General features: G+C 43.1%; 2 protein-coding genes, 1 non-coding gene and 1 pseudogene across 4 annotated transcripts; 3 read left to right on the forward strand and 1 right to left on the reverse strand.

The window, feature by feature from the left end:
• Positions 1-1,773: 1,773 nt before the first annotated feature.
• Positions 1,774-1,855, reverse strand: TRNAS-CGA. The gene has a single exon. It is a non-coding gene; the product is annotated as a tRNA-Ser (tRNA).
• A 240-nt stretch (positions 1,856-2,095) lies between these two features.
• LOC104814919 (transcription initiation factor TFIID subunit 15b) lies at positions 2,096-5,815 on the forward strand. Of its 2 annotated transcripts, XR_772012.1 has the most exons (7): positions 2,096-2,346; positions 2,456-2,582; positions 2,737-3,403; positions 3,643-3,793; positions 3,880-3,958; positions 4,749-4,993; positions 5,198-5,815. XR_772012.1 is itself a non-coding variant. In XM_010543163.1 (6 exons), the coding sequence occupies exons 1-6, from the start codon at positions 2,187-2,189 to the stop codon at positions 4,855-4,857; spliced, it is 1,293 nt and encodes a 430-aa protein (XP_010541465.1). In that variant the 5' UTR covers positions 2,096-2,186; the 3' UTR covers positions 4,858-5,160. The 2 variants fall into 2 exon arrangements, 1 of the variants encoding a protein (XP_010541465.1); XM_010543163.1 differs by lacking the exon at positions 5,198-5,815 and having other exon boundaries at positions 4,749-5,160.
• On the forward strand, positions 4,901-9,349 carry LOC104814918 (cation/H(+) antiporter 24-like). The gene is made up of 7 exons (XM_019202694.1): positions 4,901-4,993; positions 5,198-5,260; positions 6,250-6,572; positions 6,670-6,934; positions 7,012-7,401; positions 7,469-8,265; positions 8,425-9,349. Exons 2-7 carry the CDS (start codon positions 5,248-5,250, stop codon positions 9,151-9,153), a joined length of 2,517 nt encoding a protein of 838 aa, XP_019058239.1. The 5' UTR covers positions 4,901-4,993; positions 5,198-5,247; the 3' UTR covers positions 9,154-9,349.
• Positions 9,350-10,787: 1,438 nt separating this feature from the next.
• On the forward strand, positions 10,788-12,475 carry LOC104815130 (annotated as a pseudogene).
• Positions 12,476-12,481: the final 6 nt, after the last annotated feature.

Consider the following 12,481-nt stretch of genomic DNA (forward strand, 5'->3'; position numbering starts at 1 on the left):
GGTTGCTCATCTCAGAACTCCAAAGTTAAGCGTGCTTGCTTTGGAGTAGTCTTATGATGGGTGATCTATTGAAAAATACTTTTCGGGATGTATGCGAGTGAAGACAAAACACGCTAAAAGGTCTCGTATTGTTGTGTGGAGATAATTCTATCATTCCGCAGCGGCCTCAGATCGTTACAATGTGTCACGTATGATTGTTCAATATATTATTTTCGTCAAAAATTTTGTTAGAGCGATTATAACACTTTGAAGTAAGTGTAGGAATTATCATGTCCTATAAGTTAAGAAATTAATTTTCTACCAAATTATAAGTTTGAAAATTTTTAGTAGTTTTTTCCCCATAGATTAGAATTGTGATTATTTCAAAATTATAAAAACAATAGGTTATATGCTAATTTAGCATGACATATAAGATAAAATAAAAAAAATGTTATAGTTAAGATGGAGACAAGAGTGATGGGAACAACACGCGCAACAGTCACCAAACAAAAGCACACGGAAGGATAACCAAAAGCTCATTCACTTATTATCTGTCACGTGCAACCCTTTCACAAAGCTTATGATAGTCACCTTATTATAATTTAGCTACATTTTGTTGCACAGATGTATTTTTTTTTTGTGGGGCAAAATTTATCATCTGTATTCCCTTTTAAGTTTCTAGTTGTTGCATAAATGTATTTTTTGTGTGGCAAAATTTAAATATATGGTTTTTACTTGCTGCTTAAATGTGTATTTTTTTTTGTGGTAGTATATAACAGGTTGGACACGGCTCGTATATCCAAAGTTTTTTTAGATATCGGTATCCGTATTCGATCCATGCAAATATTCGATTTTGTTATCCATATTTGATTTGTAGTTTTCGAATATTCGCAATTTTGAATATTTGTATCCAATTAATTAAAAATATGATAAAAATAAATATTTTTTCGAATATCCGTATCCGACCTACAAAATGATAAATATTTATAAATATTTGTATCAACAATTTCGGATATCTATAAAAACGATATATATTTTTTCAAAGTTACCCTAAATAAAAATTAATTATCAAATTATCTATATATTTAATAACATTACTAAAAAGTACGGATCATAATTAGTATCCGATTTGTATCAAAAAAATATCTTGAAATTAATATACGTATTTGATTCGTAAATTTTGGATATCTAAATTTTCGGTTTGAATACAAATCGAATAGCAGTTCCATTCGATTTTTTGGGAGATAATATCCACCCTAGCATATATATATATATATATATATTCACTTTTAAGTTTTTAACTATGAAAGAATAATATATTTGAAAGCCTAACTCGGCATATGATAATATTAATATTGTATTAAAACAGATAACTAAAAGAGTTATGAACTTATGGGACCATGAACACAATGATGACCGCAACCGGAGACCACACACAAGTCAGTGGGTTAACAAAAATGGATTAGAAAAGAAGGAAAAGGCACAGGGCACGTGGGGGACGTGGTGGATTCTGAAAAAGCTTCACGTGGCACCACTTGACGAAAGCTGACGGACATCTTCTTAATCTTATGGTCCTTTTGGATATACCTATACAAAACCCTAATTAATTACGACCAAAATCTACTAAAAATTAAAAATGCCTTTTTTTTGGAATTTGTTTATTGGGTCAAAAATTGCATTTTCCCTTTGCTTTTGTCAATCACGAAACGGTCAAGAACCAATAAAGTATGTTTTATATGTGTATGCATATAATAATATTATTGATCAGAGAGACTAAAAACGAAAAATAATTGTCGTCGACAGCAGGATTCGAACCTGCGCAGGCAAAGCCCAACAGATTTCGAGTCTGTCTCCTTAACCACTCGGACATATCGACTTGTTGACGAGAAGTGAACATTTAAAAATAATTTTTGACAGATTAAGGCAAACGATTCCATACAAACATAATAAGACGAATGCCCCAGCGACGATAGGTGGGCCGGATAATCACTCTTTATGGGCTGGGCTTTACTATTGATACGTGGGCGGCTCAGAACCGCACGATTATTACGCCGATCTTTGTTTCTTGATATTTTATTCAGCGACCAAAATATGAGCATCTTTTGTATACTACTAGTAGTAGAAGTTCATTACATGCTTTGAAGCACGTGTCATAAGTCTCTCTCTATAAGGTTTGTGTCCGTTCCCTTTTAACAAAACCCTAGGTCATGGCTGGGATGTACAATCAAGATGGCGGCGGCGGTGCCCCTCCTCCTTCTTACGGCGGTGACGGTTACGGCGGAGGTGGAGGCTACGGAGGCGATGGTGGATATGGAGGCGGCCGTGGAGGAGGAGGTTACGGCGGACGCGGTGGTAGAGGAAATCGAGGTTTGCCCGCTCGGACGGATATTTCTCCTTCTTTGTTCGAAAATATTTGTGTTTCCCGCATGGTTTTTTCACAATTGCTATTCATCATGTTGATTTGATTGTTGAACAGGCGGTGGTGGATATCAAGGAGGGGATCGCGGTGGAAGAGGCAGCGGCGGCGGTAGAGGTGGCGGTCGCGGAGGAGGTGGTGGCGGTGGCGGTGGCAGAGATGGAGATTGGCGCTGCCCCAACCCTAGGTGCGTATCATGTGTTTATCTGTGGCGTAATCTGCCGCCTCGTTTGTTCTGCGTGGTTAATGATGCTGATATCGTCGGTTGAACTTCATGACCTGTAGTTGCTAAACCTAGATTTGTTTAAATCCCTACTTATATCTCAACTATTTGTATATAGCTGCGGGAACGTGAATTTTGCGAGAAGAATTGAGTGTAACAAGTGTGGTACACCCGCTCCTGCTGGTACGGGTGATCGTGGAGGTGGTGGATATAACCGGGGAGGAGGTGCTGGAGGTTATGGCGGTAGTCGAGGAGGTAGAAATGATAGTGGTAGGAGCAACAGCTATGATGGTGGTAGATTTGACGCTAGGAGTGGTGGTAGTGGTGGTGGTGGTAGATATGGTAACAATCAGCAGAGGGAAAATGAAACTTACGGGCAGGCACCTCCGGCTGCTATCCCTTCATATGATGGGTCTGGTGGCAATTATCCACCACCCTCGGGTCCAGCGGGTAGCTATCCAAGCTACGGAATGGAGGCAGTTCCGCCACCTTCGAGTTATGCTGGTGGGCCTCCGTCATACCCTCCGTCCTATGGTGGTGCTGTTGGAGGTTACAATGGGGATGGGCAGAGGAGTGGTGGTAGAGGTGGTGGTCCAGCTGGTGGTGGTGCTCCACGTCGCCAAGAGGGTGGTTATGGAGATGCTGCTGCTGATTCCCGTACCCAAGTCAAGCAGTGTGATGGGGATTGCGATGAGACATGTGATAATGCGAGAATATACATTTCAAACTTGCCTCCAGATGTGACCACTGATGAACTCAGAGATCTCTTTGGTGGCATTGGCCAGGTAAAATACTGTTCTCTTTGTTTTTGTTATGTTTCAGTCTTTCAGAGTCAGACCACTCGTTGCTAATCTATTCCACGGTTGGGTTTATGCAGTATGTCTCATGGTTCTAACTTGAATTTTAGACCTATATTTGAAAGTTTTGGTATTTATTGTTTTGTTCTAGAATACCCTTGATCTTCCCTAGACATTCTAGTCTGATTCTGATTTAGAAAGCATTTTCTGTTGAATTCATTTTATAGGTTGGGAGAATTAAGCAGAAGCGGGGCTATAAAGATCAGTGGCCCTGGAATATCAAAATCTATACTGATGAAAAGGGAAACAATAAAGGCGACGCGTGCCTTGCTTATGAAGATCCTAGTGCTGCGCATTCTGCAGGCGGCTTTTTCAACAGTATGTACTGTACCTTTTCTGCATAGTATGATGTAATTGCTTGAGAATTTTTTTGATGACTGAAGAGTTGTGTGCATTTCTTGTAGATTATGAAATGAGAGGGCATAAGATCAGCGTTGTGATGGCGGAGAAGTCTGCCCCTCGTGCTCCTGCATATGACCAGAGGTTCAACACTTCATTTTGTCCTAATTCTGCATGAATACTATTCCAATTGCTCCCTTGACTCTGTTTATCTTTCAAAACTAACTACTCACTTGATAGGTCTGTGCATGGTATAGCAGTTATACCTGTGTTGTTTCTGCTGACTCGCTGTTATGTGCTTGCTATTTATTGCACCTAGGTTGCATTCGCTGTTTATTCCTGAGTTGAACAACCCACTGGCCTTTCTTTTCGAATATTTCTGGTGCTATAGGTTGTTTCATTTTTTGATTGTCTTGTGCAATCTTTTCCTTTTGTCACACACCTTATACTCACATCTATGATGTAGAACAAGTATCTCCTGATTCAGCATAAAATCACCTCTAGATCAAATTTCTGGAAATTGTTCTGGCGAAGGAAATGGTATCAACGTAGTGAAATAGTCTCAATATTACGATCCCATTTTTCGCAGTCTCTACTGTTTGCTGTTAGGGATTTGATTGTGAAGTGGGTTTATTGGCTTGCTCCTCTCATAGTTTCCTGCCAAAAGAAGTGTCTATTTTTTCCTACCTGGGTGAATAGCCTATGTAACTCTGTTTAAAAATTAGGTTGAGACTCTTCAAATTTTTGCTAAGCTCTACTTGTCTTGGATTGGATGACATTAGTTGTTTATGCAATTCTCTTATGATATTATCTGGTTATGCATGCAAGTCGAGTTTTGCCTCTGTTATGTGGATCATGTCTCTAAAATATTGGCGAAAATGGTGATGATGTGGTGTAGATATTTGTAGATTAAAGAAACTTGTTGTTGTGGCAGAGGTGGTGGGAGAGGTGGCTATGGTGGTGGGGGAGACAGAAGAAGGGATAACTATGGTTCGGGACCAGATAGAAACTACCATGGTGGAAACCGGTCGAGACCATACTGAGAGAGAAGAGAGCAGCTGTTGGGCTCTACTGTTGAGTGTAGTAAAAAAAAAAAAAAGAATGTGTTTGAGGGGATTTTAGTAATGTTACATTGATGATGGGAGTTGTTCTATGAAACATCATATGGAGATAAAAGAGGTAGGTTGTTCACTTGACCTTTGAGCAAAATACCCTTTTGTTCTCCTCTCTTTCTCATTCCATCTCTGTTTTCTTTTCTTTTCTTTTCTTTCTTTTTTTGGGGTGGGGATATTGCATATCTAAGCTTCGGATTGATTGATTGATTTTGTTTGTCTCTTTTTTTTTTACAACGTGGATGTTGTTGTTGTTGTTGTTTTTTTATAGAAGCAAGAGGATAGAATAACTCCAAAACGCTTTGCTGGTAAGGTAGGTTCATGATGATTTCAGGTGAGTCTTCCCCCTCACGTTCAATCTTATTTCTTTCCCTCTTTTAATTTGGAAACTCCATTCTAGTGTAGCTTTACCATCTTGGTTTAATAAACATATATGGGGCAGATTCATCCCTATACTTGCTTCATTTTAGGCCTCTGTTCAGGTTTACAGAACCAACCCAGACCACCAACAAACTGTTTCCGGCCATTGTTATGGTTCTGCTTTTTATATACACGCATACACACACAAGAAAAAAAGAGTTTTTATTTATTGAAGAGCTGGGAGGGGGGAGAGTAGGAGCAGCACTTGAAGGGTATTTAGATGAAAATGTGGTAGATGTGGAGGTGTTGCCCCGTGTATGTCTCCAGTTCAGGCGTCAAGAATTATCTATTTACATATAATACGATCCAAGTTCCCTCTTGTCGTTATGAGATTAGAGCTAACCTTTTTCATATACGGAATAGAGGGTCTTTTGTCCTTTTTTAGTTTTGTCCAAAAGATTGCCCTACTTTTTATTTGTATCACGCTTATGTACTATTCATGACTATGGAAACAAAGGTTATATAAATATCTCAATTGTTTTTAAAAAAAAGGTGTAATATTGTTCAGCGGAATATAACATAGACTACGAAGTGAAAGGACGCAAGAAAAGAAACCCTATCTCAGGTTTATATATAGCGAGTAAACCTGATGTGTGTATATGCATATATATATATATATACACACATATATAAAGTGGAAAGATGGATGGCGAAGACTAACACATCAAATTCTTCTCTCCTTTACCCATTTGGCAGCGTGGGTTTCACTACTTGGCGGCATTCAAATATATCTACGCAGAAAAAGAAAAACACAGAAACGCCAAATAAAAGCAACAGTTTAATTAAGAAAAATGCTAAAACGTGTAATGGTGTTTCCCCGTTTGACGCACGTCCACAGCCCTTTGACTGTCACCTTCTTCCATTGTTCTGGCTCTCTGATTCCTCTTGTTGCCTTTTCGTCAGAGAGAAAAGCAAAGTCAGGGATTAAAGAAGAAGTGGGCGCGTGTTGTTGCATGGTTAGGGTTTTCCCAGGGAGCTTCAACAGTCCGTTGGTGGGAGATGAAGGGAACTTCGTCGCAACGGCACCTTTCGACAACGTTCGGCTGCCGGTCGTATGCCGGCAGAGTTACAAGAGCCCGCCCTTCGGGTTATTCAGGGGACATAATCCCCTCAATTACCCTTTCTCCACGTTCTTGCTCGATGCCATTGCCATCATCTTCTTCATCAAAGCCGTCTCCTTCCTCCTCCGCCCTCTCCGCCAGCCCCGCATCGTCTCCGAGATCATCGTCCGTTGCCATTGCAATCTCTCTCTCTCTTTTTTTTTTTTACAAATTTAAGAATATTGTCATCTGTTCTGATTCTACGAGATTTGATATTTTGAAGGGTGGGATGATAATCGGACCGTCGCTGCTGGGACAGAACCGGAGATTCAACTACAACATGTTTCCACGTGTGGCGGAGTATACAGTTGCGAACATTGGGCTGATGGGTTTCATGTATTTCCTCTTCATAACGGGCGTCAAAACCGACATTGTTGCCATCAGGAAATCTCCGAGGAAGCACATGTACATAGCCACCATTGCCGTCATCGTCCCCTTCGTTTGCGTCAGCATTGTCGGATTAGCAACGAGGCACAGCATGGAGCATGGTAACTTAACTACTGACAATTGCATCATATCTGATCGTGTTCATTCATTCATTGTAAGAATACGAATCGAATGACAGTGCTCAAGAGGATATCGGCCCTTGGGGGCGTGGCTTCTTCCTTGGCAATCACGTCATTCCCTGTGATATACACCGTACTTCATGACACCAATCTGCTCAACTCGGAGGTCGGGAAATTTGCCATGTCGGTGGCACTTCTTGGGGATTTCGTCGGGATATTCGTTCTCGTAATCTTTGAGGCGTGGATGCAGTGGGACTCTGCTGGATTCATGGCTCTCATCTGGTACTTCGTCTCTGTTTTTGTTCTTGCTGCTTTCATGCTGACCGTTGTCAGAAGGGCGTTGAAATGGATCATCCGGAAAACGCCCCAGGGGAAACCCGTCGACCAGAGCTACATCGTCCTTATCCTCCTGGCTGTCATGTTCATCGGCTTCCTCACCGACATGTTCGGTACGTCCTACCCTTTTCTTTATAGTTCAATGGAGGAAAGATATTTGACTTATGTTATTACCTATAGGTCTGGCTATAGCTGTGGGACCCATTTGGCTGGGACTGCTGATACCGGATGGCCCTCCCTTGGGTGCGACGTTGGTGGCTCGGAGTGAGACTATCATCATCGAGTTTCTGATGCCTTTCTCGTTCGCTCTGGTCGGGCTTCACACCAACGTTTACCTGTTGACCCCCGAGGCATGGCCTCAGCAGCTCGGCCCTCTTTGCGCCATGTCCATTGCCGGTTACGTTGCCAAGTTCGTGTCCACCACCGGTGCGGCATTGCTATTCAAGGTCCCTGCCAGGGACAGCTTCACTCTCGGGCTCGTCATGAACCTCAGGGGACAAATCGAGATCTTGCTTTACTTGCATTGGATAGACAAACGCATGATCGGACTCGCCGGTTTCACCTTGATGGTCCTCCAAACTCTGCTGATCACTGGTATAACCGGTCCTGTTATCGCCATCCTCTACGACCCAACTCGGCCCTACAGGAGCAGCAATCGTCGAACCATTCAACACACTCCCCCTTGCTCCGAGCTCGGTTTGGTTCTTGCCATCTCCCACCACGAAACCCTGGTTGGTCTCCTCAGCCTCCTCGACTTTGCTTACCCCACCATTAGTAGCCCGTTTGCGATATTCGCTGTCCAGCTGGTGGAACTGGTGGGCCGTGCCACTCCAATTTTCATCGACCACGAGGAGGAGGAGCAGGATGTGGAGGGCGAGGGGGATGAATCCGTGACCGGAGGTCGGGACGACCCCATCCAGAGTGGGTTGAGGCTGTACCAGGAGAGAAGAGCGGAGTGCGTGAATGTACATGCCTACACAATATTGTTCAGCGGAATATAACATAGACTACGAAGTGAAAGGACGCAAGAAAAGAAACCCTATCTCAGGTTTATATATAGCGAGTAAACCTGATGTGTGTATATGCATATATATATATATATACACACATATATAAAGTGGAAAGATGGATGGCGAACGACCCATGCGCCGAAACGCCTCATGTACCGCGATATATGTGAAATTGCCTTGGCGAAGCAGACATCCTTCATTCTATTGCCCTACCAGAAAGAGCGACTGGAGGACGCAGCTCCCACCGAGCTACTAGACAGTGGGATGACGATGGTGAACGATGACGTGTTGGCCCATGCCCCTTGCTCCGTCTGCATTTACCACGACAAGGGTCGGCTCAGGAACCGGACACGAAAAGGGAAACAGAGGTTGGTGGTGCTGTTTCTGGGAGGAGCCGACAACAGAGAGGCCCTGAATCTGGCTGAGCGGATGACCAGGAACCCCGACATAACACTGACGGTGATACGTTTCCTGTCGTTCGGGCAAGAAGGGGACGACGAGAGGGAGAAGAAGCTGGACGACGGGGTGGTGACTTGGTTCTGGGTTAAGAACGAAGCCAACGAGAGGATCGCGTACAAGGAGGTGATAGTCAAGAACGGTGCTGAGACGTTGGCGGCCATTCAGGCCATGAACGCAAACGATTTCGACCTTTGGATTACGGGGAGGAGAGAAGGAATCAACCCTAAGCTTCTAGAAGGGTTGACGACTTGGAGCGAAGACGATCAGCTCGGTGTGATCGGCGACACCGTGTCCGTCAGCGAGTTCGCCAGCCACGGTTCAGTGTTGGTCGTGCAGCAGCAGGTCCGGAACCATAATTCCCGCGTTGGTTTCTTCAGTGGCAAGTTTTCGTTGTAAAAGACTAGTCTGGTCTTGTTAGGGTTTTTCCTTTCCCTTTTTTTTAATCTTAACATTATGTATAGTGCTTTCGTCTGTAGCATGAGTTTTGTAATAAAAATAACTACAACTGTGTACTGAAAACAACAGTGTAGAAAACGGTAGTTTTTTTTCCTTGATTTCTTGAACTGATATAACCAGGAATAGATTCAGTTCTTGAGGAAAACATAGATAGATATGACAGTACAAAGAATCAAAGAGCTTACAGCATCAAACATGAGATATATGTTGTCTGAGTTGTGGAATCACATATCCGGAGAAACTCCTTTCACGGTTTTGCGAGCTGAATCTCCGGCGTTCCGCATTCTCTGAGCTTCAAATATCTGATAACTTTTGATTCATTGCTCAAACACTTTTGTCACCTGTCTTGGTCCTCCTCCTTGGTGTGCTTTTCTCTTCAGGGAATACATATAACACTCCAGATGATCATCATTTTCTTTTACTATGCTGCGGAGCGATGGTACGAACCCTTTAACCAAGAGGAGGAAGATTGATCTGAATGTTGATCTTTTCTTCTTTTTCTTCCCAGATGGCAGAGAAGACCTGACACAGACTTGGATTACAAGATTGTGCCATGCCAGTGGTGATCTGGACCAAAATTTGAAGACTGGATGGGCAAGTACCGATGACAGGCAATTCTGTTGGTCTTTTTCTGTCCCAAATAAGACCCTCCAACAGGGAATTCGGGCTCCATGCACTCCAAAGCACCGCAAAGTTTAAACAGTCAACCAAATCTGAGCCAAGGTTCTGCAGAGATTGTTTCCACACAGTTAGTTAATACTTAATAGCATACAGTGCATACAAGTATACAAAGAACTGATTAGAAAAGCTAACCTCGGAACCTCTTTATTGGCCGAGCACTTTAGTTGGCGATGCAGAAAAGGAGTCTCTGCATTTGCCGATAGCATCTCCACAAATTCTGCCTTTTTGTCTGGGGATAAGACTTGTAGGAATCCTCCAACATCAGAAGCAAAGCACGCTAAATGGCCAAATCTGCGCACAAATGAACAAAAGCTCAAAGAGACGTAGAAAAGCAACGTTGAACTTTATGCAAGGAATTCGAAGACAAGAAGACATTAAAGCAAGAAGTTTCTTCTCTCGATTTCAAGTTCTGCCAAGTACGGACCCCTTAGGTTAGCATTCTGAGTTTCTCTTTGTAATTTGTGCGTCAAATTTGATGCACTTGACATGCGACAATCAAACTGCATAATGAACAACATGAATGGTGTTGGCATCAGGACAAGCTACGATGAAAATAAGGAAAATTCTAAATTAATCTGGCAAAGGGGCAATATCATCACCATTTCATCAGTCGGGTGAGAAAACTTGCATTCTATGAATTTCGTAGGATGCATTTGGTCATTGTCGGCAGAGTGCTTCCAGATGGTGTTATCTTCAAGCATACAGCCAAGATAGTGTAGAAAACACTCCCAATCGTCTGGACTGTCAAGAGAACACAGGAAGACCATATCAGCATGATGGCATAAAAAGCATAAACTTTAGCTGCAGTAGCAAACAGACCAAATGGCAGTCAGACTAGAATTCTTAGAATCACTGACAGTTCAGAGGCTCATGCTTCGAAGACATACCTTAACGCTATTATTTGCTTATAGACATCTCGGCAGAGGCAGCATAGTCCCTTGCCAGGAGTCTCCGCTGTCGGAGTAACAGGGCTAGGCGAACACATGGGAAAGGAATTCAATATGCAAAATATCCATGTTATTATGCATAAATAGAGACGCTAAATAAGATTTGATCTGGGAAAATGTATAGTTATGAGATATTTTGGCATCCTTGTGAAACTAATCATGAGAACCATGAAGCAAAACTATGAAACTTGTTTTTCCTTTCACACCGAAAAGCTTTGTAACCCACCTGTATTCGTAGTTTATCAACTTCAATCATCAAAAAGAGACCCTAGATTTCCAGAAAGCACTTCTAAAGCATCATTATATTTGGACAGTTTTTCCAGAAGAGGGATATAGACAATGAGAGCTGCAAAAAGTCCGCTCTTTAATCAGTAGAAGAAATGATACAGAGGTCTTCAACTTCCACAAGGGGGCAAGTGCAGTTAACCTTCTGGCACATGCAAACTGCGAGAAGCTATGTGCCTCTCAAGTAAACCTTCTGCCGTAAGCAATAGCTTATCTCCACCTTTGGGAAATCCTCATAGCAGTAAGTAAAAGAATGCAGATATTTGAAAAGCCTGATCATAAGGTTTGGTGAGACAGGGTTTGAAACACGGCCGGTACCTGTAACTGACCAAAGCAAAACCCTTTCTTTTCCAGCAAGTTTATACATTTTGATGGCTTCTTAGCAATTTCGAGCAAACTGACAATGCCTCATCCATGTTGCCCATTCTCTAAAAAATGAGAGCTTTAAGCGCTTAATAAACACGACCCTCCATTAAATTACGATCTCATTTCGGTAGGAGACCAGAGAAGAATGTGGGTAAAACACCTACAAGAGCATAAGGAGGATTGGGGTACTTGGAGAGAAGGGCGGTGACGAGCTTGAGGGCATATTTGAACTGACGAGAATCGATGGCATCCTGGATGGGTCGGACCCGCCAGCCCGAATTTCGATGCCATTCGAAAGAGTTGGAATGCTCTCGCAGGTCTCAGTTGCAGTAATGGAGGATCAGAAGGCTGTAGCCGCTGGAAAAGACCAACTGAAACCGTTTGGGAGCGGAGATAACTCTGTCACGGTTCAGAATAAGACTGTTTTGCTTATTGGGCCTAACCAGGCCCCTCTTGTTCGCGGCCTGCTCTGGTTATCGCAGCGCGATGTCGCCACTCGCCGACGCGCGCCACCTGCCGCCGATCGTTGTGACTCCCGCCGATTCCGATCCACTTCTCACAATACTGTCGTACGGATATCTCCGGAGCTCCGGTTCTACGCCCAACAGCGGCGACATCGAGCCTCCCTCTTACGCCGATGTGATCTCCAGCCCTTTCGACGAGGGCTCCATTAGGGAGATCAACGGTGCAGAGAACAATAGCTTTCTAAGTCTATCCGCTGACTCACTCTCGAGATCTCCGTCTTCCCCTGGCTCCGATTACATCAAGATCACTGTATCGGACCCTTAGAAAGAGCAGGAGAGCGCTAATTTCATCGTTCTTGGAGGAAACACTTACATCACCTACCTCATTACGACCACAACAAATCTTCTTGACTTTGGTGGATTCGAAAAAGATTCAGGGATGTTGTTGCACTGGCAGATCGATTGGCTGAGTCGTATAGAGGGTTTTTCGTCCCACAGCGGCCAGACAAGAGCGTCTGATCGTGT

The sequence above is a fragment of the Tarenaya hassleriana genome, unplaced genomic scaffold, assembly GCF_000463585.1.
Source record: "Tarenaya hassleriana unplaced genomic scaffold, ASM46358v1 Cleome22, whole genome shotgun sequence".
NCBI classification, from domain to species: domain Eukaryota; kingdom Viridiplantae; phylum Streptophyta; class Magnoliopsida; order Brassicales; family Cleomaceae; genus Tarenaya; species Tarenaya hassleriana.

What these genes read in the sequence shown, in the direction of transcription:
- LOC104814919 (XM_010543163.1), top strand. Translation starts at nt 2,187, where the DNA reads ATGGCTGGGATGTACAATCAAGATGGCGGCGGCGGTGCCCCTCCTCCT. An exon ending in CGGTGGTAGAGGAAATCGAG is followed by an intron (nt 2,347 to 2,455) that starts GTTTGCCCGCTC and finishes ATTGTTGAACAG; the next exon opens with GCGGTGGTGGATATCAAGGA. An exon ending in GCTCCTGCATATGACCAGAG is followed by an intron (nt 3,959 to 4,748) that starts GTTCAACACTTC and finishes TTGTTGTGGCAG; the next exon opens with AGGTGGTGGGAGAGGTGGCT.
- LOC104814918 (XM_019202694.1), top strand. An exon ending in GAGGCACAGCATGGAGCATG is followed by an intron (nt 6,935 to 7,011) that starts GTAACTTAACTA and finishes ATCGAATGACAG; the next exon opens with TGCTCAAGAGGATATCGGCC. An exon ending in GCGTGAATGTACATGCCTAC is followed by an intron (nt 8,266 to 8,424) that starts ACAATATTGTTC and finishes GATGGATGGCGA; the next exon opens with ACGACCCATGCGCCGAAACG.